General features: G+C 38.7%; 3 protein-coding genes across 4 annotated transcripts in view; 1 reads left to right on the plus strand and 2 right to left on the minus strand.

Annotated features, from left to right (window-relative positions):
- LOC125480966 (rap guanine nucleotide exchange factor 2-like) overlaps positions 1-2,268 on the minus strand; it is a 105,018-nt gene extending 102,750 nt beyond the window's left edge. The window contains exon 1 of the mRNA XM_048608389.1: positions 2,261-2,268. Coding sequence (XP_048464346.1) covers positions 2,261-2,268 — 8 coding nt within the window. The remainder of the gene's footprint in view (positions 1-2,260) is intronic.
- A 2,380-nt stretch (positions 2,269-4,648) lies between these two features.
- The window catches only part of idua (alpha-L-iduronidase), a 208,306-nt gene continuing 185,130 nt past the window's right edge, over positions 4,649-27,824 (plus strand). The window contains exon 1 of one of the 2 annotated variants that reach the window (XM_048595980.1): positions 4,649-4,869. The gene's annotated coding sequence lies outside the window, so the exon portion shown is untranslated. The remainder of the gene's footprint in view (positions 4,870-27,824) is intronic. The other variant, XM_048595995.1, reaches the window with a different exon arrangement.
- On the minus strand, positions 11,220-22,004 carry slc26a1 (solute carrier family 26 member 1). The gene is made up of 2 exons (XM_020527868.2): positions 21,386-22,004; positions 11,220-13,158 (listed from the first exon to the last, which is right to left on the minus strand). Exons 1-2 carry the CDS (start codon positions 21,992-21,994, stop codon positions 11,635-11,637), a joined length of 2,133 nt encoding a protein of 710 aa, XP_020383457.2. The 5' UTR covers positions 21,995-22,004; the 3' UTR covers positions 11,220-11,634.

The following is a 27,824-nucleotide window of genomic DNA, read 5'->3' on the forward strand; positions in this document are numbered from 1 at the left end:
TGCTTTGATATGCGCTTTGTTTTCATCCAGTCAAGGGCAGAATTGAAGAGATTGCAAGTGGCTGGTAAATCTTGGACAGTGAAACTACAGTTACATAAAACTCTATATTCAACAGTTTAGTTTTGACATGGAGGTGAACAAAGGTAGAGTTTCCTGTCTAGATGGTATCCAACAATAACATTGCAGTAATCTCTATTAACCCTTTAGAATCAATTTATACAATCAGTACCATCTGATGATACCATAAAGAATTGATCTTTGAGGTAACTTGCCTCTATTGGGTAGATTGTAAATAGTATGGGGGTGACCACACGACCTTGTTTGATGCCACTTTAGATTTTGAAGGCGTCTCTTTCAAATCCCTCGTTCAAGGTATGATTTGTATCATCGTGAATTGCCGCATTGTGATGAAGTTTCTTGCTCATACAGTATAGAGTTGTTGTTCTCAACATTTTTCTTTAGTTTGACTGCCAACAAAGATCATGTCAGAGGGTTTCTCTGGACATTGGCTGAGGAAATCCTCCCAAAATCAAAGGGTCCAGGAGATTCAGGACAATGCATATTGAGATTTTCTTTGCTATGGACAAGAATGGAAAAAACCTCCGCAGTTTCTAAAGTTCTTTCTATCTCCCTTCTTGAAGATGGTTACAATTGTTGCATTTCTGAAGATGGCCAGGTGCTCTTTCATCCTACATATTTAGGGAGAGAGTGCCTGAAATCTTGACATGAGAAAGGTCCACAGGTTTTGAAGACTTTTATTGAATGTGACAGACTTAGCACAGAGAGCAAAATAAACCTTTTTACACGAGAGGTTGTTATATCTTGCAATCATGACCCCAATTAGTGACTGAAACAACGACATGAAACAAGCCTTTAGAGAGAGTGCAGAAAAGATCTAGTTTCTGGGAAAGAGTGACTTCAGCTATAAGATATTGCAAAGTTGCAAGTACTTGTCTCAGCAGAGAAGGTTGAGAACGCTTTTTGATAGGAGTATGAAATAATTAAGGATTTAGTTCTAGATAGGAACTGTTCACTTTGGAGTGTTTGAGAACGAGAGAGCTCAGATCTAAGGTGATTGCCTTTGGTTCGTTTGCCAATATGAGAACATTTTTTTAAACAATTGTTTTGGATACCTGAGAGAGTGGTGGAGGCACATACAATTGTGGTTTTCAAAATGAAATGGATAAGCATTGAAGATAAAAATCTGAACAGTACAAGAAATGAGCCTGAGATGTGAGACTTGCTCCTTGTAAGAGCAATTTGGCAATTATTTGCAACTTAATTGATGAATCAAATAACTTTGTTCTGCAATTTAATAATCTTGTAGATGAAGACAATCCCACTGTGCTGAACAACAGAGGAACCATATTGGAGGAAGGTGGCATTTTTGTTAAATGGTGCAGAAAAGTTGAAAAAGGGCAATACACTGTGCCAGAGAGGATTTCTTGATTGGTTGCCTGGCAGGCAGCTGTGCTGCCAAGGTTTTTGCTGCTGGCAGTATGCCACGGCAGTAGAAAGATGTCATTCAAGCTCTCTATACCTATTCCTACCCTATTGCCAGCCTTCCTGATTCCCAGTCTGCCTCTTATAGACTAGGAAAATTTAGCCCTATGGTTCTATTGCAGGATTTTGGTAAGGGAAAGGAGATTAAAGTGGAGTGGTAGTTTGCGAAATGTTAAGGTAAGGCATAGGTTTTATGAAGAGAAGGATGATGACAGACATTTTGAAAAGGACATAGATTATACTGAAGTAAAGGGAGCTGTTTACAATATCAGCTGGCACGCAATTTTGGGTAAATGTTTAATTTTTAATTTTAAAGATGCAGTAGAATCATGCGCAATTAATCATTAGAAACCTTTTATTTTGTATTTCTAATGAAGCACTCCTACATAACATTGTAACAACTCATACAATTGGAATGCCCTAATAACATATCCTAAATAAGTACTTGAGCATATTGCTCCAGCTGCTGGACACAGTCATCGTTGGGATTTGGTATTGAAATCTCGTTTAAATATATCATTGGATCCACCTTTCAACCAGTCTTTAAGTTTATGGATTGTCAAACTGAACAACACGTAATTTTAAAAAATTGATCATCTCAAATAATGTTTGTTAGTAACCATCATGAGTGCTTTTCTCAAGTATGATGTAACTTAATTATATTTTCTCTGAAACCAGTCAATGTGTGGCAGGGCAAAATCCCTAAATGTGCCACTGGATGTTTTTCTCAGTTCGTCTCTTGCATTCCAGAACATACCAAACCATGCTACGAGGAACTTTTGCCTGCTACACCTGTAACATGGCAACAGTTTTACTGATTGGATAGAAATGTGTTTAAGCATTCCATGCTAAAGCAGCACAATGCTACATGGTTTTTTCGTTGGCTATTTAGGTAGATGTAGCAAGCTGGAGGGGAAAAAAAATTACAGTTTGAGACTTGAACAAGTGTAGTTCTATGACACAGCAAGAAGTTTATTCACCTACCTAATCAGGGATTATTCTGCCCCTCTGTAAAAATGCAGAACAGGTCTTAAACTTGGTATGATACTTATAGGCAAAGCTTTAAGGAAGTGTTTGGTCCCAGATATCAGTGTTTGGAATACTGGTGATCCCTGATTAATGAATGTCTGACACAAAAGCTTGTACTTATGAATGTGATCCCACACAGTTGTAATTTTAAAGGTCTGACATTTGAACATTTCCTATTGTCCTGCTTTGTGTTCTGAACTTGTGTACAAATCAACATGCGAATGGACTCTGGAACGGAACCTATTGGCAACCCAGGGACAGACTGTACTTGAATTCCAATGCACACCTGACTGGTTTCCCACATTCTACCACATATAAACTGAAAGTGATCCAAAACTCTGTGCCCATGACATTGTTTGCACCATATCCCGTTCCCCTATTGATCCTACTGTTATTAACCTGCATTGAGACCTGGTCTGGATTTAAAAATTCTCATCCTTGTTCTCAAATCACTCAATGGTCTTACTTCTCATTATCTGTATAATATCCTCCAGTCCCACAACTCACCAAGATATCTAGGCTTCTCTGGCCTCTTGTACAGATCCCGTTTTAATTGCTCAACAAAGACTGTGCCTTCAGTTGCCTAGGCTGTCAGCTCTGGAATACCCTCCCAACATCTCCTGACTCGCCTCACTTTCCTCCTTTAAGACAATCCTTACAAATAAACACTTTGACCATTAGGCTTTTGATTATCTTACCAAATGGCTTGCTGTCATACTTTGTTCTATAAAGATTCTGTGAAATTGCTTTGGATGTTTTTATTAAATTCAATTACAACTGTATAAATATATTTCTCTTATTGTAGAAAGTCTGCTTCCTTGGACATTTTTTTCTAGCTTTTTCTGATTTCCTCATTTCTTTTCACATTTGTTATTTTCCTTCTCCTTTGTGTGCATTTTGAATAAACTAGAATGCATCTGCAATTACAAACCTGCAAATTGCAGATATATTCTAGTTTGATCAAAACGCACACAATTTGTAGACAGTCAGTGTGGCATTTTATAAATTCCTACTTTGAAAATAAAACTAGCCTGACTCCCAAGTTAATACACAGCTAGAGTCTAAACAAGGTCTCACACCTAAGATGCATTATCTGACCTGTGATGTCACCTCTGATATACCAAGGGAATTGATAAAACCTTTAGTTATCTCAGGGCAGTGACTTGAAAGAAATTTGGGAATTTGTGTATTAATTTTTTCTAACTGATTAAAGATTTAACAGCCATCTTAGGTTTATTCAACATTGCATCAGTTCCGTGACCCTTTGATCTTTTGCTTATAAATTGTGTCCAGTGCCAACTCTCTCACTGACATCTGAAGAAAGCGTGAGACTCTGAAAGCTTGTGTCTTCAAATAAATCTGTTGGACTGTAACCTGGTGTCATGTGATTTTTGATTTTGTCCACCCCAGTCCAACACTGGCACCTCCACATCAGGGATTTAGATGACCATTGCATCGTTGGGCACGTTGGCCATTCAGCCTCTGGAAACTATTTAACGATTCAGATTGATCCGTATGTTATTTTGATTTTTCCCCAACTTATTTCCATTTTGTACATCTATCAACATCAATTTTGAAATTTTTATTTGATCTAATCTGTGGCTTTTTGGAAGAAAGAATTCCAAATTCCCATCACTCTTCAGCTTAAGAGACATTTTTACGACCACATCTGAATGGCCAAGCTTTAACTATAGGAGCTGTAGAGTCATAGAGATCATGGCCATTTGTTTGGAAGCACCTTATTATGTACCCTATTGATCCCTTAAATAATCATAACCACCTCAATTTGTTCTCTTAATTACTTGCACCTTGTCCGACCTGTCTTCATAATTTAACCCTTGTAGCCCAGGTATAATTCTGGAGAATCCTAACCTGTGTCGAGAACTGAATGCGGTGTCTTATTGTTTCTTGTGGTTTTGAGAATCTTAACTTCAATTTGGATATCCCTTATTCAACTAGACGATATCTGTGCCTTTGTATTTATTAAGTGTGCATAATAATTTAGTGCAGGCTTTCTTTGTAACCTCTAATTATGTTCCATGCCTACAATGGAAAACATAACTTGCTATTTTTGTTTAGTCTAAATTGTGTCTTTATTCTCATGGTTAGATTTACTTTTTGATTCAGTTTTATACTACTTTGATTTTTATTGACAGTTTACTTATTTTTGTTCTCCTTTCTACATGTTTTTGACAGTCCTCCCTTGCCACACAACAAAGCAGATGTGTTTGACCTAAGCAGAGACCAACAATTAAACCTTGCATATATTGCCTCAGTACCTCACAATGGCATAGAACAAGTTCGAATTCACTGGCTTTTAGAACTAATCACAATTCGGTGAGTTTGCATGATTGTGTTTGTAGACAAAAATAAGAATAGTCTGGAATGTTTACATGATCTTTCTTCTATCTCTATTTCTGTATCTTATGTTATGTGTAGATTTCTTTCTCATATGGAGTGATAGCTTTGTCATCAGATTTTAATCTGTGGTGATGTATTTTAAGAATATAAACTGAATATATGATTGATTTGTTATTAAGAGTGTAGATTGACAGTTGTGATGGGATTGACTGATTTTAATATGAATTTCAATGTTTTTTATCATTTTATTGTAAAGTTTCACGATACTAGTGCAAATGTAATGATGGAGGCATCTGAAACATTGCATTTGTATTTAATAGGACAATTAAAAAAAGGGCAAAGACCAGTTGCAAATTAAACAAGATAACTTTAGGCAGAATCCTTATGTATATTTGAGGCCGCGATACGTAGATTTTTGATCAGTGTGAGAATCAAGGGTTATGACGAAAGAGCTGGAAAGTGGATGTGAGGAAAATTGGATCAGTCACAATCCTGTTGGATCCTGGAACAAGGGGCTGAATGATTTACTCCCTATTCCTTATGGTCTTATGAACTGCAGAGTTTAAGTAAAAGTGAGGAAAGAGGTTCTGCTTTCAGAACAACGGAAAAATAATAATCTGCTGCCACCACAGTGAAGGTATGGTTGGAGTGGTTCTGGAAGTGAGCGGGAGGAGTGTGGTTGTGCTGTATTTTAATTTCCTAAGCAAGTCATACGTAAGAGGTGAACAAAGTTGCAGATTAACCTGCAACCTGTAGTGTACTTCCCCTTTCTCTGTCTTGTCAAGCATAATCCATTTACATCATTCCTCACATGCAGTTAGGTTTCAGCAGCACCCATTGTTCTGTGATGTCATCCTTGCAGAAGAATGCTGAAAGTACAAGGAAGAGGCAGAGGGCTGGAGATTTGTCCATGGATTGCAAAGCTGACCAGTGATGCACAGGAGACTTTGGGTCTTCTGGAATCTTGGAAATGGTGAATCACAATTCATTGTTGCAAGATAAGAGAGTTAATTGCTCAGACTTACAGCTCCTAAAATGCAAAGTCATCTTGACTTAAATTAGCAAGTGATGAAATACAATCATGAATATTTCAATATTTGTAGATTATTTGACTGAATCACTTCTCTAATGCCACCACACAACAAACACAGGCTTAGTAGAAAAAGATGCCTCCAGTTAATCTTTATTGAGGTTGTGCAGGCACAAGTTGTGTGTGTACCTGGCTTCAGTGAATATATCAATACTTCACATAATCCTTTTGGAAACGTGGACTATCAATATTCAGCTTCCACTTCTGGTTTTAACATAAGAAATAGGAATAGAAACAGGCCATCTGGCCCATTGAGCCTGCTCTGCCATTCAATAAGATCATGGTTTATTTTTTTCGTGGACTCCGCTCCACTTACCTGCCTGCTCACTATAGCCCTTAATTTCATTACTGTTCAAAAATCTATCTAACTTTGCCTTAAAAACATTCAAAGAAGTAGCTTCAATTGCTTCCCTGGGCAGGGAATTCCCCAGATGCGCAATCCTTTGGGAGAAGAGGTTCCTCCTCAGCTAAGTCCTAAATCTGCTCCTCCTTATTTTGAGTCTTTGTCCCCCAGTTCTAGTTTACCCGCCAGTGGAAACAACCTTCCTGCCTCTACCTTTATCTAGTCACTTCATAATTTTGTGTGTTTCTACAAGATCTCCACCCCCACCCAAATTCTTCTAAATTAATGAGACTTTCATACGGTAAGGTCACTTGTACCTAAAATGGATGCTGTAATCATCTGATCAGATTGAGCCAAACTTATTAAACTGTTTGTTAATTTCAGCTCAGAATGGCCCTTGTTTAACTTTGTTATAAAGGCACTGAAACTTTTAATCTGTATTCCCTGGTTGATTTGCGCCTTTCTGGATTTCACATACTAACTCGCTTATTGGTTAGCTAGTTTCGAAAAACAATGGAAATAGTCTAGATCTCTATGTTAGCCCTACAAGCTATGCATGGAACATATTCACATATATATTGTGCAGTGGTTAGCAGATAGATAAAATATGATCTTCAACAGTGGTGTATCTGAGCTTCTCCAAACCTCTCAGTCACAGAGAGGCAGGAATGATGTGTCAAACTGACCCAAGAAAGGGTCGATACCAAAAGTGAAGGTGCAAGTGTTTGTTCATAGCAAAGCCTTTGCATATTTGACTCATTGTCTTCCCTAGTAGAAGCATTAGGCTTTCTTGCTGACCCTGCCATTTCTTGTATAGAGGTCAAAAGAGTGTTCTTTAGCAGACTGCAGGTCCATTACCCAGGGGTCATCAGCCTCAAGTAATTCATGCCTCAAACGGGATCTGACCAGCCTGGCATTATAATCTACCAGTCAGCTGGTATCCATTTTAACTGCCACCGTAGTTTTATATTTAAACAGATCGCTCTGGAACACCTGTTTATGACTGTTTTGGCAAGGCCAACCAGGGCAGGACTTGCACAGTTAATGGTAGGGCCCTAAGGACTGTTGCCGAACAAAGAGACCTAGGGGTGCTGGTGCATAGTTCCTTGAAAGTGGAGTCACAGGTTGACAGGATGATGAAGCATTTGACATGCTTGCTGTCATTGGTCACTGTAGTGTGTATAGAAGGTGGGATGTCATGTTGCAGCTGTATGGGACATTGGTGAAGCCACTTTTTTGAATACAGTATTTAATTCTGGTCTTCCTGCTATAGGAAAGTTGTTATTAAACTTGGAAAAAAAATTACAAGGATGTTGCCAGGGTTGGAGGGTTTGAGCTAGAGGGAGAGGCTGAATAGGCTGGAGCAAATTTTCCTGGAGTGTCGGAGACTGAAGGGTGACCTTATAGAGGTTTATAAAATCATGAGGAGCATGGATCAGGTGAATAGACACAGCCTATTTTTATTCCCCTAGGGTGGGAGAGTCCAAAACTAGATAGCATAGGCTTAAGGTGAGGGGAAAGATATGAAAGAGACCTGAGGGGCAATGTTTTCCTGCAGAGGGCGATGCATGTATGGAACAAGCTGCCAAAGGAAGTGGTGGAGGTGGGGACAATTACAACATTTAAAGGCCATCTGGATGGGTATAATAATGGGAAGGGTTTAGAGGGGCGTGGGCCAACTGCTGGAAAATAGGATTAGATCAGTTTAGGATATTTGGTCAGCACGGACAAGTTGGACCAAAGGATCTGTTTCCATGCTGGATTACTCTCTCTATTAACTACAGTTTTTTTTTTAATCTTAAAAGTCACATTAAAATATCTGCAACTCAAAAGACGTGCAATTTAAGACTCTTCTTACAATTAATTTAAATACATAAGAGAATAACCCACTAACAACTTAGCATTCATCTTGATGGCATATATTCCTAACACACAAGAACTATTCAGGTTGATGGTACTCGGATAAGATTAAAACATTATTCCAGCATGATTGCCAAAATTTGTGTGTCCATATCAGCGAATCCCTAGATCTTAAGCAGCAATTTGTTGACTGCTGTAACTTTGAATGCATCATCTTCCTTTGCCATCAAAATCCTCATCTGGCGAGGAATGCTGTTGGGCTCGTTTCTCCTGCACCTTTAGACCTCACTGTTGCGCTTGGACAGTTAATGCATGCTACATTGTTCCGAGATTAATGAATTGAAATTGTATTCTTAACTCAAGGGCTTAGAGTGTGCAGAAGGGAGTGTTTAAAATATTTGCCCTTGTGATGTTGCCAGCTTGGGCAATAAGACCTGAGGGGTGGGTCAAAATCAGAATTGAAGCAGAAAACACTGAATCTTACAGATGATGCATTTTGGGTGGTCCAATAAAGGAAATATATACAAAATGAGGGGTAGATCCCTAGGGAATACTGAGGAACAAAGGATCCTTGGTGTAGAAGATCTCTGAAGGTGTCAGCATAGGTAGACAGGATGGTGAAGAAAGCATTCAGGATTCTTGTCTTCATTAGCTAGGGCATGGAATATAGGAGCAAGGAAGTCTTGTTACAACCTTATAAAACATTGGTCAGGCAACAGATGGAGTACTGAGAGAGCTCTAGTTGCCACTTTATTGGAAGGACATGATTGCACTGGAGAGGATGCAGACGAGATTCACCAGGATGTTACCTGGGATGAATAGTGTGTTATGAGGAGAGACTGGGCAGGGTGTGGTTGATTTCCTTGGAGCAGAGGAGCTGAGTTGAAGGATCTGATTAAGGTATGTAAAATTGAGATGCTTTATTCAGAGTAGGTTGTGAGAATCTGTCCCCTGTGGCAGACATATCTAAAACTTGAGCATTTAAATTGCAGAGCAAGTGGTTTTGAAGAGATCCACAAGGAAAGAAAATCGCCCAGAGGGTGGTAGAAGTATGAAACATGCAGCCTGAGAGGGTGATGGAGACAGGTATTCTTGAAACATTTAAGAAGCATCTGGTTGAGCACTTAATACCAAAGTATGGTTGGCTATGGACCAAATGCAGATAAATAGGGATTAGTGCAGTTTGATGTTTGTTGATTTGGCATAGTCATGGTGGGCCATAGGGCCTCTTTTCTGTGTTATATGACTCTGTAAGTCTCCATTACACCATTAATTTATACAGCATGGATGTCAGCGCAAGGATGACAAATAGGAAATGACTGTTTGTTTCCTGTGGACTTAAAGGATATTGATATAAAAATAAAGCATGCATGTCCTTCCACTGTTGCCTTTTCTGAAAGTGCTTTATTTTTGTCATGTAGCATGATACTGCAAACTCATTTTTCTACATCCTTTTTCTATAAAGTTTGAGGAACGGGGAGGGAGGTAAGGAAGAAACCTGTGAATCTCTCAAACACTTTCAGTACTGTGAGGGAAGAACGTTAGTGTACTGCAGTGTGATCATTGGGTGGGGGGAGGTGGGTTGAATTTATTTGATGCAAATATCCTATGCTCTTGCCTCTGCTAGAACTTCCTCAGAAATATTTCCTGTCCAGCAATGTTGCTCAAAGTCCATTCCAAGTTGCATTGTTTAAAACTCAAGCTGATGAGTGTATTAAGTTGAATCAGAAAATATTTGTATTTCATCATTAAGTCTTTATTTAGTGCATTTTCTGTTACATAGGTTTTAGATACTATGATAACATTGTTGCAAAACATATTTCCATCATAAGTAGGTTTAGAATAGAGTACAAAAATACAGTAATTGCTACAATTTAAGGACATTACAATATATTCAGAAACATCATTTGTCGTTATAATTTAATGACAGGAGAATAAATGATTTAATTTGTCCACAATGAATACCATCACAATACTCTAATAATTGGTTTCAATCTCCTATTGTATACATTGACCTGATTTTCCCCAAAAAAGCGCAAAAACCCTTAAGCACAAAATTTGAGTCATTTAGGCTGTAAGTAGATCTAGTAGTTTGATTTGAGCTTTCATTCAAACCATTTTTGTTTTTTAGATCATTTATCCATATTTATTTACAGACAACTAATCAGCCTTCCTTGTGCGCATAATTCTAACATCAAAGCCGAATCCCAGTGATACAACAAACCAACGAGACATTGGAATGTTTCAGGATTACTTGGTCCATTTGCACGGTAATAAAGCATTAATAGAATACAATAGATTGCGAACATAATACCTAAATTAGAAATAATCTACACACATTTTGCAGCTTGATTATTATTCTTATTTTCGCTATCATCTTGTAAGGAACTCATTGACGAACACAGTAATAACCAGAATTCTGCCATTGTAGCCAACCTATTCCAAAAATATTTTTCATTAAATTGAGTGATACTATTATGTCACTGTACAAAATGTAGATTTATGGTTGAAACAAATTAGAGAAAGATAATTTTGCATTTTTGTCCACTCCTTTTTGTATACCACAAGGAACAATTCTCATACAAGAAAATAGATTTTGTCCTAAACATTTGAACCATCATGACAAAATTGTCATTTTATGAAACAAAATGAGAGATGAAAGTGTACATTACCTAAAAGTACACATTGGTAGCTTTTGTTTCTCCTTGTAAACCTGTACGGTTTTGTGTCGGATGTCAGCAATTCATTTTAATGCCAGCTGCTCTTGTTTATTTACAGCAAGACAGTGAAAAAGCTTTTACAGTTAAAATGATATAAATAAGGAATAATTACGTTCATTAAGCATAGTAGTGTATAGCCTATCATCTGTCAAAGCACTTGGAGCTTTTGTGAGGATTTTGTAGGGTAATAGTTCAGCACTGTGCACAATTATTTTATAAGTGAACATAATTTGCATTTTGAAATATAGCAAGAAATTTTCTTTATGCTTATTATTTCTGATGACTAACTTTAATTTCTTTTTAATAACTGACTTGCTTTTATTCCTTCTCTCAAAAGGATTGACTCATTCTGGCTTATACTTCTTTGGGCAACATGGTAAACCCACCTGCGCACAGTATCCAACAGGAATCATTGAATAGCAATCAGGAACAGACATCCTGCCTGCTGTTATTCTTCACCTGGGAATATTGAGTGAACTGTTAAATCTTCACATATGCATGGCTGAAATCAGCTAACTCAAGAAGACCCAAATCAAAATTGGGATCTTTCTACTCTGCGTGGCTACAGTAAATGTTTGTTTACTGAGCTATTACTCAACTAATTTAAATAAAAATACCAAAGTAGATTCCATAGTTTAAATAAAAAGTATCTTGGGTTTGGCATATATTGCCCGTTTCATAGTGCATGTCTCTACATTTGTCAACAATGGATATAAATATGAAAGCTCTTAAAGAGTAGAATTACCTGGTTCAGGCCAGCTGGCTTTAGCATACTGAACAGCTGCATGCACACTATAAAACAACTGAGTGCCCACCTCCTTGCAATTTTCTCCGAAGTATCCTCCCCTAGTCAGTGAGTCAATGACTGAAGGATTACAGTTGGCCAGAAGGATTCTGATACCAATCTCATTGTAATCCTTCAAAATTGTCTTCATGGTATTAATACCAACAGTATCTAAGAATTGTATTGTGGAACAGTCTAGAATAATGGTGTGAAAATTGTATACCTTAGGAATCAATCTTTTGCTGACAACAGGCTGTTCTTGTTTGATGTTGCCATTGAATGCTTTTTCTTCTTTATTTTTTATTTGTTTGCTTTCTTCTTTTTTCTGCTTCACAATCTCCAAAGCTGGATTCAGTTCAACTTTTTTCATCAGGGAATCCATAAAGAAATCTTTATTAGCATAGTACAGCGGAGCTTCAAAACGAAAGATCTTAATTTGGGGAATAGGTGTAAGGTTATTGTATTCTGCTTGATCTTCATATAGAGTCGAACCCTGGATTTGACCTAACAAAGCAGCTCTGGGTACTTGAGTGCGAACAATAACACACAGAAGTGAAAATGTTACCCCTGTGAAAAGTCCTAGTTCGGTACTTATTAAAGTTACAGATAACATTGTAACCCACCAAACAAGTGTGTCAATTTTGCTCATCTTCCATTGCTTTGGCAGATCACGAAATTTCATGAGAGCCCCTCTTAAACTGACTATAATGATGGATGCTAGGACACATTTCTGCAAAGAATAGAATACAGGAGCTAAGAAAAGAAGCAGCATTAGGACCAATACAGCACTGACAACACTAGACAGTTGGGTCTGACAACCACTCGAATCTTTAACAAGTGTTTTAACCAGAGTTGCACTGGAAGCATATGAATAAAAGAATGATTGAACAACATTACAGAATCCAAGAGCATAGGTCTCTTGATTGGCTTGTATTGTGTATCCATGTTTTTTAGCAAACAACTCTGACAGTGAGATTGTGAAGGCAAAGCTGATGATTGCAAGTGTTACAGCATCCATGGCAACTCTGGGTAAGAGGTGCCAGTTTGGAACTTTAGGGGGTAAGAATCCAGTTGGGATTGCTCCTGTAATACTTGAACCAAACATCTCATTTAGATTTACAAAGTGAGATATTAATGTAGCTATAACTACAATAGTCAGTTCCATTGGGAAAGGGAACTTGAGCTTGTGCTTATATCGTTCTCCTAATTCTTTGGAAGCAATTAGCAGGGGCATGCAAATGGCAGTTGTTATCAGATCACAGAAATTGGTTTTGTGAATATTCTTAAAAATGTTTATCCAAGTTACAACAACACTACCGGGTCCATGACTACGCGGTAGTTTTATTCCAATGAGGTACTTGACTTGCATAGTTACTATAGTGATTGAGGCACCAGTTGCAAATCCGTCTAGCAAGGGCTCGGATAAATACTTTGATACAAATCCAAGGTTGAAAACTGCCATTAGTACCTGGAAGAAAAGGAAATCAGAAGAATGAATTAATATTGAGCATCAAGGCCCTCCAAAAGGAAAGAGAATCTCGCATTTCAAATCTGTAAATGCCACTTTTTTTTCGCCAAAGTGACATCAGTAGGGTCCAAAGGTTCCTGAGAACTTTAGATCAGAGGGCATTGAAGATAATTAATTTATTTCTGTCTTTTAAAAGTTTGTTTCATTTGGGCGTTAAGAATGATCTAGAAACAGGTAAGTTTTAATTTTCTATATTGTGATTTCCATGCTGTAATTTTGCAAAAAAGACCTTGGAAAATGGAGAAAGTGCTATTCAAGGTTAGAGATATGTTCATTCGTAACCAAACCAGGACTTTTGATAACATGTACCTATTGCAGTGTTTTACAAAAATACACAGTATCTGCTGAAATGTTTAAGTATACTACAGTACCAACTTTCTCAATACGTGTTTGTCAATGAATGGTTCTATTCCCCTCTATTGATGGGAGTGATATTAAAAAAAAGACAAAAGGCAAAATTGCTAAAAGGCAGAAATAGATATACCAAGTTCTGTTGTTGCTGTGTAGCTCAAAGAGAGTATCACTGTGAGGTGAAGATCAGCGAATAGATCTCTATTGGATTGGAACAAAGAGCTAGAGGTTCATAAGACCATAAGAAATAGGAACAGGAATAGGCCATTCGCCCCTTTGAGCCTGCTCCCCATTTAATAAAATAATGGCTGATCCGTCATTCCTCACGTCCACTTTTCTGCCCTTTTCCTGTAACCCTTGATTCCAATACTGATCAAGAATCGATCTACCTCAGCCCAAATATACAAAAGGACTCTGACCCACAGCTGTCTGTGGCAAGGAGTTTCAAGAACTCTCAACCTCCTAAGAGAAAAAAATCCCATATCATTTCAGTCTTATACTGGCACTCCTTTATTCTAAATCTATGTTCTCTGGTTCTAGACTCTCCCATGAGGGGAAACATCCACTTAGCATTGTCAAACCCCTTAAGAATCCAGTAGGTTTCAGTGAGATCACCTCTCATTCTTCTAAACTCCAGTGAGTAGAGTCCCAGCCTGTTTAGTCTTTGCTTGTAAGAAAATCCCTTCAAATCAGCGGTCATCCTAGTGCACCTTCTCTGAACTACCTCCAATGAAGGAGGCAGTTATCTTCCCTTAAATAAAGGGGGGAAAAAACTGTTCACTGTATTCCCAAATGTTGTTTCACTAGTACCTTGTAAAGTTGCAGTAATTCTACAACTCCAACTTCCTCGAAATAAGGGCTAACGTTCAGTTAGCCTTCCTGATTACCTGCTGTGTCTGTGTTCTAGTGTTCTTTGTTTTGTGCATAAGTACCCCAAGACCCTTTGTGTTGCTGCTTTCTACAGCTTTTCTCTGTTTAAATAAAATTTGGCAACTTTTTGTCCACCTATGTAACCCATCAATATCCCTGGGTAGCCATCACTAAATGCCTTTCCACCTATTTTTGTGTCATCTGCAAATTTGGCTATAGCGCATTCACTTTCTTCCTCAAAATCAGTAATATGTCTTGTAATCATTTTAGTCCCTGTGGAATTCCACTTGTTGCCAACTGAAAAGAAGGCTACACCTCCTCTCACCAACCTTCCTGCAAGAATGCGATTCCCCAACTCCCAATTCCTCCACCTCTGCCACATCTGCTCCCAAGGTGAGGTGTTCCACACCCGGACATTCTAGATGTCCTTGCATTTCAAGAACCGCAGCCCCCGCCTCCCCCAGTGGTCGAAAACACCCTCAACCACATCTCTTGCATTTCCTGCCCCTCAGCCCTCACACCCCCTCCCCGCAATAAAAACAAAGACAGAATTCCCCTTGTCCTCACGTATCACCCCATTAACCTCCGGATTCAACAGATCATTCTCCGGCACTTTCACCACCTGCAATCTGACCCCACTACGAAGGATATATTTCCCTCCCCACCCTTATCTGCCTTCCGGAGGGACTGCTGTCTCCGCAACTCCCTTGTCTGCTCCACAATCCCCAATAGCACCACCACCCCGGCACCTTTCCCTGCAACTGCAGGAGGTGCTACACCTGCCCCTACACCTCCCCCCTCACCTCCATCCCAGGCCCCAAGAAAACCTTCCACATTAAACAGATGTTCGTCTGCACATCCGCTAATGTGGTATATTGTATCCGCTGATCCCGATGTGGCCTCCTCTACATTGGTGAGACCAAGCGGAGGCTCGGAGACCGCTTTGTAGAGCACCTACGCTCGGTTCGCGACAAACGACAACACCTCCCAGTCGCAAACCCCTTCAACTCCCACTACCCCTCCCACTCCCTGGACGACATGTCCATCCTGGGCCTCCTCCAGTGTCACAACGTTGCCACCTGGAAACTGGAAGAACAGCACCTCATATTCCGCCTTGGAAGCCTACAACCCAGTGGTCTCAATGTGGACTTGCCCCACCCCTGACCTCATTCCAAGACCAGTCCCCCCCCATCCCTTCCTCATTGACCTGTCCGTCTTCTGTCCCACCTACCCGCTCCTCCCACCCCACTGACCAGTCCCTCCTCACTTCCTACGTGCAATCACCACCCCCCTCTTCTCTCTCTTTATTTCAGAGCCCCCTTCCCCTCTCCCATTTCTGAAGAAGGGACCTGACCTGAAACGTCAGCTTTCCTGCTCCTCTGATGCTGCCTGGCCTGCTGTGTTCTTCCAGCTCCATACTGTGTTATCCCTTATCCCACTCGTTTCCTGCCCAGGATCCAGTTCTCCATCCATACCAACATACTACTTCCAGCACGTGGTTTCTTATTTTATGATGTAACCTTTTGTGAGGTACTTGTCAACCATCTTCTGGAAGTCCAAATATAACACATCTATTGATTCCACTCTATCCACTCTGGTTGCGACTTCCTCAAAAAACTAATTAATTAGTTAGACACAATTTTCCTTTCGTGAAGGCATGCTGACTCTTTTTCTTTTAATTATGATTTTCCAAATGTCATCTTAATATTACTAATAATTGATTCCAATAATTTTCCAACAGTAAAGGTTTGGCTAATTGGCCTGTAGTCACCCACTTTTTGCCGCCCTCCATTTTTGAAATTTTAACAGTTTTCCAATCCTCTCGTGCTTCTTCAAAATCCAATAATTTTTGGAAAATTACACCCAATGCATCCACTATCTCTGTAGCTACTGCTTTTAGGATCCTCGGATGCAAGCCATCTGGGTCAGGGAACTTATCTACCTTTAGCCTCATTAGTTTATATAATGCCACTAGTTCAGTGATGGTGCTTAATTTCTCTCTTGTATTCTTCTGTATGAATAGAATGTTTGAAGTATCTTCCACCATAAAGACTGATGTAAAATATCGGTCTAACTCTTCTTCCATTTCCTTGTTCCCTAAAACTGTCTCTCCAGATTTGCTTTCTAAGGAATCTATGTTCACTTTGACCTCTGCTTTCATTTTTATACATTTAAAGAAGCTCTTATTGTCAGTTTTTTTTATTCCTCCCTAGTTTGCCCCTGAGGTATATTTTCTCTGTCTTTACTTTGTTTTTAGCCCTTCTTTGCTGGATTCTGAGTTTAATTCTGTCTTTAGGGTTATCATTCACAATGAAGAATGGTTAATTAAGATAGTGACAAATGTGTTTGCTTGAAGGAGGTTGGGTGAAGCACTGTGTTTCTACTTGACACACAGCCAGGATTGAAGAAGCAATTATCCATGTAACAATTCTTGCCTCCATCTAGCTGCTGGGTTTCCCAAGGGTCTGATAACCTGACAGTGTTCAAGTTGGAAGCAAGATAAAACTGCCTCATTAATATTTTAGCTGAACGATCCACTTTTGTTAAAATCCATATTTAAGATGGCTTGGGTTCGGGTTGAGATTTTATTTTACATTCTAACATCCCACCTCACATACCACAGCCAGCTGCCTGGACTTGTTAATAGCCAGCCTGGCCAGGCCCAGGAGTAGACAAACTTTTTTTCAAATTAACCTGTTCAGAGATGTTATTACACACCTCTGGAGCAGGTGGGACTTGACACCAGACCTCCTGGTTCGGAAGAATGGATATTACCACTGCACCACAGGAGCCCCCAGCATCCCACCTCAGATGACATTACATACTTCTGGAGCAGATGGGATTTAAAACATGACCTCCTGGTTCAGAGGTAGGGACACTACCACTGCACCACAAGAACCCCCTTTTAATCGTCCTGTTCACAGCTGTAATTACACACATATAGTTTAGGTTGGATTAAACCAGGGCTGCCTGGCTCAGAAGGGTGGAGACTATTGCTGCACCAGAAGAACCCTTAACATTCCACCTCAGTATTTTTAAACCAGTTTTTTCTTTGCCTTGACATCCTGAGTATACATCTAATACTTCTGAAATGTTTATGAAGGTTTCTGTCTCCATCACCCTTACTGGCAGTGAGTTCCAGATTCCCAGCACTCAGTGGGTGAAAAGTTTCCTCTCACTCCTCTAAATCTTTTCACCCCTTACCTTAAATCCCTGGTGGTTGATTCTTCCACTGAAGGGAAGCGTTTCTTCCTGTCTACTCTGTCTGTGCCCATCATAATTTTAAATATCTCGATATGACCTCTTCAGTTTCCTCTGCTCCAGGGAAAATAAACCCAGGTTATCCAGTCTCTCTTGGTAAGTAAAATTCTTCAGTCCGTCAACATCCTGGTAAATCTCCTCTGCACCTTCTCCAGTGCAATCACATTCCTCCTTTTTAATGTGGATTCCGGAACTCCACGCAATTCTGTAGTTGTGGCTTAACCAATTCTTTTATACAGTTATCTGCCTTGGTTAATAAAGGCAAGAAGCCCATATGCCACCTTAATCATTTTATCAGTTGTCTTGCTACCTTAACGGACTGGTAGACATGCACACCAAGATCTCCCTGATGCTCAGTTTTTCCCACTGTCCATTTGTCATGTGTTTCCTTGCCTTCTTGAAACCCACCACATTCACTGGTTCTCCCTTATCTATACTATTGACTACGTTCTCACAAACTCTAGTAGATCAGTTAAGCATGAGTTCCCTTTCATAAATACTTTTGAAATATTTTGAGTTGTCACATCTTTCATAACAAACTGTCACATTTCCCCATTACTAATCTATAATTTTCTTCTTTACTTTCTCTTCCTTTTTAAATTGTGTGGTTATATTTCTACCATCCCGTCTGTGGAAACTACTCTAGGAGTCTAAGATTTTGGAAGATGACCACCAATGCATCCAATAATTCCAGGGCCTCTTCCTTTAGTATTCTGAATGTAGAAAAATCATGTTCTTGGGATTTGTCAGCCTTTAACTCTATTAATTTCCTACAACCATTTTTGTTCTATTATGGATTTTCTTCAATTCCTCCCTCTCTCTAGACCCTCGGTTTGATAACATTTCTGAGAAATTATTTGTGTCCTTTCTTGTGAAGACAGATCCAAAATATGTATTCAATTGGTCTGCTATCTCTTTGTTCTCCATTTATAATTTTCCTGTTACTGCAGGTATTTGTATACCACAAGCAGTAGGGCAGCTGAGAAAGCCTGTGAATTCCAGCCTCAGACTTTCAAACCACTAACTACATATTTTAGTAGTTCTACACTAATTAGATCACATGATCTTTGCCTGACAGTTGAGGAGTACTGAGTCATCTTCTGAGCTGCTCAATGAGGCTATATGTGAACTGGGTCCTTCAAGGCTGTCACAGCAAGTTATCCCCTCTATGCACTTGGAATGCTTGTGACCCTTATTGCTCCAGATGCCTAGATGAAAATATCTGCGAAGGCACTGTAACTTCTGCAGGAAAATAAATGCACACAAAATCAAGGTCTGACATAAGGCTTGATGAAGGAAAACCCTTTCTATAGAAAGTTACACTACTTTAGTGATGCATCTATTTCTTCTGATTTGTAATTCAGAAATTGTAAATTTTGTGCGGCACGGTGGCACAGTGGTTAACACTGCTGCCTCACAGTGCCAGGGACCCGGGCTCTATTCCAGTCTCGGGCGACTGTCTGTGTGGAGTTTGCACATTCTCCCCATGTCTGCGTGGGTTTCCTCCAGGTGCTCCGGTTTCCTCCCACAATCCAAAGATTTACAGGTTAGGTTGATTGGCCATGCTAAATTGCACATAGTGGTCAGGGAGGTGTAGATTAGGTGGGTTATAGGGGGATGGGTCTGGGTGGGATGCTCTGAGGTTCAGTGTGGACTTGTTGGGCCGAAGGGCCTGTTTCTACACTGTATTGATTCTATGATTCTAAATTATATATCGCTTCTCAGTAAGGATCATAATTTATTTGAAATGTTAACTCTGTTGTCTTGACGGATGCTGTCAGACTTGGTAAGTATTTCCAGAACCTCTGCTTTTATGAACATTGGAGGGATAGGGAAATGGATAGTTATGTTCGTAGGCTTGGGTAAAGAAGATAGGAGGAGGCTTGAGTGAATTGTTAACACTGGCATGATCGAGGAGAATGGTCTGTTTTCTGTTTCTTTTTGTATGTTTGCTATGTAATTTATGAATGTAGTTGTATTTGATATTTTCCTCATTTTAAAATTAACAACAGTGCATTTATATAATATACATCATAATAAAGCATTCATAAGAACATTCTAAATAAAAATACAAAACTGAGCAACACCAAGAGATATTGGATGACATGAGGAAAGACATGGTAAAAGCTTTGTTTTAAGGAATGTCTTTAAAGGTGGGAAGCAAGGTTGACAGACAGAGAGATGTAGGAAAGCAGTTGCAAACTCTTAGACCTAGTTAGATGAAGGCTCAGCCACCAATTGTAAATTTGTGAATATTCAAGAAAATAAGATGAGAACAGATTTTTTTGCATTTGTTCATGCAATGTGGGCATCGCTGGCATGATCAATATTTATTCCCTGCCCTAATTGCCCTTGAACTGACTGGCATGTTGCCCTTTTCAGGAGGAAGTTCAAAGTCAATCACATTGCTATAAGTCTGAAGATACATGTAGGCTGGTCTGGATAAGGATGCCAATTTCCTTTATTAAAAGATGGTAGTGAACTCGGTGGATTTTTATTGAAATCAACAGTGGTTACATGTTACCATTAGCCTAGGTTTATTTTACTCGATTCAAATTTAACCATACACCCTTGCCCTTAGAAGGTTATTCTGTGCTTTGGATTGACTATCTTCGAGGATTAGTTGTGGAGCTGGAGAAAATGATAGAAAATAGAAGTGAACGATTTGGGGAAAAGAAGGATGAGAATTTTAAATGAAAAGTAGCATATCAAATTTACTTTCACTGCTGTCAGTAGTAATCGCAAATGAAATGTTCTCAATCAACTTTAGGCTATTTTGGTATGCAACAAAGCTGCCTATTTTGAGTTGCCTTCTAACAGTCCATTAATTTATATAGTTTTGCTAATATTAGCTAATTTGACTTTTTGTATTTTTTCTTTTAAGATAGGGACATGGGGAACTTTTTGAAAAGTGTATTCTGTCAAGCATTTCTTTTCAGTTAGTAATTGAAGACCAGTATGTTTCGATGATTTTTTTTTTTTTTAATTGATCAGGTTTTAAAATTCTATCTATGATTCGATTACAGCACCTTTCAAAAATATAGATTTGGCATTGAATAGTTGGAATCGTTAACTGTGTTTATCATGGACTCTTCAATTTGTCAGTGGAACTATTGACCATTCAAATAAATGAATTATGAGCAAGGTAGGCCACTTGGCCCCTCAAGCCTGTTGTATAGCTTGATAAGGTCATGGCTTATCTGATAAACCTATTAGTCAAGAACCTATCTATGTCTGCCATAAAAATATTCAATGACCTTGCTTCCAACTTTCTCCAGGAGAGAGAGTTACATAGAGACTCAGTCCTCTGAGAGAAATGATCTCTACTTTAAATGGGCAATCCCTTATTTTTGAACTATATCCCCAGTCCTAGTCCTTCACAGAAAAATAAATATCCTTTCAGCATTAACCCTGCCAGGTCCACTTAGGAAATTATACGTTTTAAGATCACCACCTGCAATTCTTCTAAACTCCATGGATACAGACTTAACGTCTGCATTAATTCACTGTACTGTTGAAAATTATCACACATTGATGTGGGTCCTGAAACCGTAGAACAACAGAGAACTTTGTGGATTATATTTTAAATTAGTCTAAATTTAATCCAATAATTACTCAGCAAGAAACTATTTGTCTACTTACATCAGCAAAATATCAGCGTTAAACTTTTCATAAAGTGCCTTACCTGATAAATGCCACACATAAATGTAAGGGCGGCTGAAACGCTGACAGCATAGCATTTTCTACCACATTCAAAATTCAATGATCCAGGAAGAGTGAAATTCATCATCATGGTGGGATTGACATCACTGTTGTTCCAGTTATCTGCGTTGGCCATTGCTATTGGCATCACTTTGCCGTCTTCATCTACATCAAATCCAGCCAGCTGAAGTTCCCGATCAACCACTTGTCCCACCAAGAGGCATATTAAACTGAAAATGCCTACTGAAATATGGCGTGAGGTACCCATCAGGAAATAAATAATGCAGGAGAAGAAGGATGTGTACAAACTAGAACTTGTTTCTAGACCAGCAAGCAACGCATATGCTATTGATTGAGGAACCATGACAACAGCAACAAGTATACCTGAAATGGTATCACCCAAGATCCATTCTTTTAATTTGTACTTTGGAAGCCATTGAAGGACAGGAAAGAAACCAGTTATCAGAGTTTTAAGTTTGTCCAATGAACATGAGCAATTTTCTTGCAGCTTCTTTTCAATAACTTTCTTCACAGCAACTTTTTCCTTCACTGTTCTTTCAATCTGTATTTGAGATTCTAACTGAAGTTCCATTTTAGATAATTGTTCTTCGTTTTCCATTCTTCTCATGTACTGTATGATGCACGATAGATGAGTGGTTCTAAAGTTCTGCAATTAAGAAGTACATTACTTCAAACAGCAAATAAGACCTTTGCTAATGCAAGACGAGAACTTTATCACTGTTTCTCTCCAGTGATTCTTATAGTATGTAAGAATTCTGGATCAGACAGGTCTTAATTTGTGTCTGAATCATAATTGTAGGTTACTAAGAGGAAGATGCTAAAATTGCAATAATTTGACAAAAAGCTATTCATTCAGTGTAAATGAGATTTTGTCTGGGCTTAACAAGTGAAGTGGGGAAGAAAGTTTTGTGGGTTTTTTTAACTTCTGCTGGATGCTGCTGCTGTGAAAACGTTCAGGTTCTGTGATATGTGGAAAATGCTGAGTTGTAAAATAAATGCTGAATCCTCAAAATCATTATGTGGAGTGTCATGGACTCGAGTCTATTTTAGAGAACCTATAATAATTCTCTTGTATTAACAATACCAGTTCTCCTAAATTGTTCTTACTGAGTTTAAAAGTCAGGAAAATTTGAAGTTTTATAATTCCTGATAGTTAAAGCTGTGATATGAGCAGTATTATTTTCAACTAAAACCTGACTACATTATGGATAAGTTGCATCTTGTATGTCTTAAGTGTTAATTAGTATAGGGGTCATTTAAGCAGACCCTCTCCAAATATAGTTGAACCGTGTTAAAGTGACAGAGAATTCCCGTGTCTACTTCTGATTACGTGTAGTTATTACTTTGATTTACTATTAGACTCACTGAGGTTGACAATGCATTCAGTATGACATTTTGTTACATCAATTCAAAGCAATAATGCTGTCAATTTTATCCTACTAATCAGTTATTTTACTATCCTTTAAGTCCTGTCTACCTGCTCAAATGGATGTAAAAGGTTCCATGCACTATTTTGGAAAAAAGTTAGGAGATTTATCACCTTTGCCGTTGCCAATGTTTATCCATCAATCAACACCAGAAAACCAGATTATCTGGTTATTACAGTCAATCCCCATTTTACATTGTTTAATTTCAATATTGTTCAGTCTCAGTGGAGACTGTAATCTTGTTTAGGGTCAAAAGATTTAGCTTTGTCTTGTTTTTTGTCCTAATATGACATTGGGTGATATGTTCAATTAGCAGCTAGTTTATTCAACTCATGGCTTCTTCACCATTAGAACACGTACTTTCACAACACCAGAGTTCCAGTAATGCATCGGATCTGGACTTGAGAACTTCCTTGAATAGGAATGTGGTTCCCAAAGTAGGAACCCAAGACTCATGTTCCTGACAATATCTTGACTGTAGACACATTTCTAGGGTCCTAGCACCACTGCAGTTTCCTTGTTCAGAATGAGTAACCACAACCTTAAGTGACGACTTGCTGGATGACAGTGTTATTTGTAAGATTTTGTTTTCTGCAAATTGGTTGCTGTGTTTCCTAGATTATAGCAGGGACCAGATGTATTGACTAAGAACTAGGGGCTCTTGAGGTGCAGGGGTAGTTTCCCTAACCCTGAGTCAGAAGGCTTGGGTTCAAATCTCACCTGCTGTAGAGGTGTTCATAACACATCTGAACAGGTTGACTATAAATACCTATAACAATGACTACACTTCATTGACTGTAAAGTGCTTTGGATATCCTGTGATTATATAAGGCATTGTGTAATAAAGTTCTTTCTTTATTTTAGTTTTTGAATGGAAATACCTAAGCTGTGACTTTAATTTGGGAAGAATTGGCGAGCAGAATTGAGGTAGTTGTCAGCATCTGTTTTGTTACTGGCGTGAGACTTCAACTATTTTAGCTTCCAAACCTCATTTTAGTAAGATTGATGGACGAGTCTGGTCAATGGCATGATGATTTGGCCAGGCTGTCATACATGTAAGGTTTGGGAATGATCATTAAATATCTATGTTGTTATTAGTTTGAGGCCTGAAGCATCTCAACTTTTGAACCTGCAAATAGCAAACATTAAGAATTGCAAATGTAGTTCTAGTTGTTGCTAAGGCTGCCAGTATTGCTCTGTCATTGAGCAATAAAAGCTTACTGAGGGTGGTAAGGATAAAAAGCAATGTGGAAGCTGGCAAGCTTCTGAGCAAACGAGATAGCTAAAAATACACTGATCTAGGCAGATACAGATGAAAGCCCTGCATAGCAGGATATCTTTGAGGAGTTAATTGACCACTTAAGGACCTCACGTGGCCAATTCATGGCCAACATTTCCTTGCTTCCTGCCACTGTTATAATTGTTATAAACGCCTGCTGGACTTCAAAGCAATCAGTGGGGGAGTATAAAGTCTAACCCATGAGTTTTAATTCCCACCAGGGCAACTGGAGAATTTCAATTCTGCTAAATAAATTTAGGATGCAAAGCTAGCATTGGTAATGGTGAAACAACTAGATTGTCTTAAAACTCCTTCTAGTTTGCTCACTTATGCTCTTAAGGGAAGGATTAGTGTTTTCTTTACTTGATCACCCATATATATTTGGGGTGACACTAGCTCATTGGTTAGCACTGCTGCCTCACAGTGCAAGGGACCCAGATTTGATTGTGGGTGATTGTGTAGAGTTTGCACATTCTCCCCGTATCTGGTGGGATTCCTCTGGGTACTCTGGTTTCCTCCGATGGTCCAGGGATTTGAAGGTTAGGGGGATTAGCCATGGGATATGCAGGGATACAAGAATAGGTTGGGGGTTTGGTTCTGGGTCTTCGGAGGACTGGTATAGACTCAATGAGCCGAATGACCTGCCTCCACACTGTAGGGATTCTGCATTTCTATATGTGGCTGGAGACCTACAGCAATATGACTGACTCTTAAATACCCATTGAAATTGTCCAGCAAAACATTTAATTGCATCAAAACCACCATGTCAAGCTAACAGAAAACAGATTAGATCATAAATTATTGAACTAGGCAAGGTGTTGGAAAAGGAAAAGGATCACCCAATTCAGTTGAGTCCACAAAGACAACGTTATTTGCATCTGTGGTTATGTCAAAAATGGGAGAGCTGTCCCGCAGACAAGTCAAGCAATTTATCTGGTTCTGTTGTTGTACATTCTCCTTTCAAGTCTCACACTATCTTGACTTGGAAATATATCACCATTCTGGCACGAAAATGGGAGAACTATGCCAAACGACAGAGCGCAACTCTCAAACAACTCTACGTCCTACATGGATGCCTCAGGAACCAGGTATTACCACACAGTGTGAGATACAAACCGCCCATCAACAACCCACAAGCCTGCGATACAAGATTCCCTGCAGAGACTGTGACAAACACTACATCGGACAAACACGAACATCAATTAACTACAAAAAGACAACCACCAATTCGATTGGGACAACACCAAGATCCTGGGACAAGCAAAGCAGAGACAAGCACGGGAGTTCCTAGAAGCCTGGTATTCCACAAAGAAAGCCATCACAAACACACAGAACTCGACCCCATATACACTCCATTGCGAAGGAAAACCGGAAGTGAGGTAATCCAGCTCAACGGACTCCAGAGTTTAAATACCAGGCGGGAAAACACAATGGCACTTCATTGGAGGCTGCACTGATGATGTTACCCAGCAGGGTAATGAAATGTCTGTGCAACAACAACTAACCAGCTTGGCGAGCCAACCAACCACAGTATCACCATTCTTTCATCATGGCTGTGCTAAAATCTTAAAATACCCTATCCTACAGAACTTTCACAGTGTCTTCACCACTTGGCTGCCAGGTTTTAAGGAGGCAACTCACTACCACCTTCAAAAGGGCAATTAACAGCAGACAATAATTGCTGGTTTGCCAAAGGCTCCTGCATCCTGTAAGTGAACAAAAATTTTGGAAGAATTTGTATAATATTCCTATGCCCTCTATTTTAATAAAGGATTTAACTTTTTTTGAAAAGATGGGTCAATATTTCTGGTGGAAGAATGCTAATATTAACAACAGTAATTTCTCTTTTTAGCAAAGAGAATCAACAGAATATAAATTAATATGAATGAAAACTCAGTACATAACATATAACAAATTTCATTGTAAAAATTCAGAAACATATGGCAGGAATTGTATATATAGTATAATCTTTAAAATAAGAATTCCAGCTCAAGCAAGGCTGCTAACTAGTGTTATTATTACAAAGGATGAACTGGATCAAATCATTCTTGCAGCAGTGTTCTGTCTTTTGACTTGTTCGGTTATTTTAATCATGATTGACCAATGATGTCTGCAGAAACTTCCGTTTAGAAGAAATGTAAAGTCAGTGTTAAAGTTTGGGCAGTCACTGATTAACAAAAGTTGACAAACCATGAACTAGTTAATTACAGCTCTGCCCAAAGTTTGGACAACATGGTGACTTAAGACCTTTGGGAGGTGGTGACATAGTGGTAATGTCACTAGACTTGTAATCCAGAGGCCTGGGCTAATGTTCTGGGACATGGGTTTGAATCCCACCAGAGAAAATGGTGAAATTGGAATTCAGTGAAATCTGGAATTAAGAGTTTGTCTAGTGGCAAACATGTAACCCATGAATTATTATCATTTTAAAAACTGATCTGGATCACTCATGTCCTTCACGATGAGAAAGTTGCCAATGTTACCTGGTGTAGACTACATGTAAACCCAGACTTGTAGCAATACAGTTGATACTTAACTGCCCTCTGAAATAGCCTAGCAAGCTGCTCAGTTCAATAGAAAATTAGGGATGGGCAACAGATGCCAGCCTTGCTAGCCATATCCATTAGAAGATTATAAAAGGGATCAAATGGATGATTTAAATATAGAAGTTTTAGTCAAATTGCACATTATTGCATACTCAGAATGTTCCTTTTCAATGAATTACTTTTGAGGTCTTGTCACTTTTATCTAAGCAAGTATGGCTGCTAAATTTTACACAGAAAACATTCTCAGTTTAGCTATATTTTGGCTGTATTGGTGGTTCCAAAACTAAGCATATTTGGACTTTGTGTGATTTGGGGTACTCCTGCATCAAGCATTGTTGCTTGTTTGTTCTTAAATATGCAGTTGTAGATAATCTCCCACTTGAAATATTTGAAGTTCATGACACTTTGCAATTTAAAAATGCAGGCCATTGTTTGCATTGGTGCATCATTTGGAGATAAAATATGTTCTTTCATACTGAGTTAATTACATAATTTAGTAAATTACAGGTTTTTTTTAAGTGACCATAGTTTTGATGTTGTATTAAACTACTCAGAATAAAATCATTTGAAACTGAAAGGATAATAAGGAGAAAGATAATCTGTCTATTTTAAGGTTTCCATAAATTACACTTGCAAAATAATTGCTGCAAAGTTTAGGGCAAAAATTTGCTTTACAAAATTGGTGTGTGGCTAGAAAGTTGGGTTTCAGGAGTTTAAGGTGACATTTTTGAACATTTTGTTTATAAGATGCTTGGGACAGGAATATATTATACCGTATTATAATTTGTAAAATATCTGCAGATTAAGAATATTAGTAAATATTATTAATTTGATATGCTCGTGGAAGAATATGTACACAGTATACACAATACCAGTGCTACTGTGTTTAAATCACTTCAAACCATGCCATTTTCTATGCATTTGAAATGAGCCTTTTTCTTATTGTATAGATTTTATAGATAGACCAAGCTATTGTCCACAAGAGGAGGCTGTTTAGCTGTGTAGCTTACTAGTTTAACTATGGCAATGAAAGGTAAAATCACAAGTGAGCAAATATAGTGCCTACGTTGAAGAAAGATAATCAAACCACAACTGACCAATTATTAACCTGCCCTCAGCAATGGATGGGGGTGGGGGGTGAAATCCCTC

Source organism: Rhincodon typus, chromosome 1, assembly GCF_021869965.1.
Source record: "Rhincodon typus isolate 14 chromosome 1, sRhiTyp1.1, whole genome shotgun sequence".
In the NCBI taxonomy this organism is placed as follows: domain Eukaryota; kingdom Metazoa; phylum Chordata; class Chondrichthyes; order Orectolobiformes; family Rhincodontidae; genus Rhincodon; species Rhincodon typus.

Coding starts and splice junctions, on each gene's coding strand:
- slc26a1 (XM_020527868.2), bottom strand. CDS start 21,994: ATGGAACTTCAGTTAGAATCTCAAATACAGATTGAAAGAACAGTGAAG. Junction 13,159..21,385: donor TTATGTGTGGCATTTATCAG/GTAAGGCACTTT, acceptor CTTTTCTTCCAG/GTACTAATGGCAGTTTTCAA.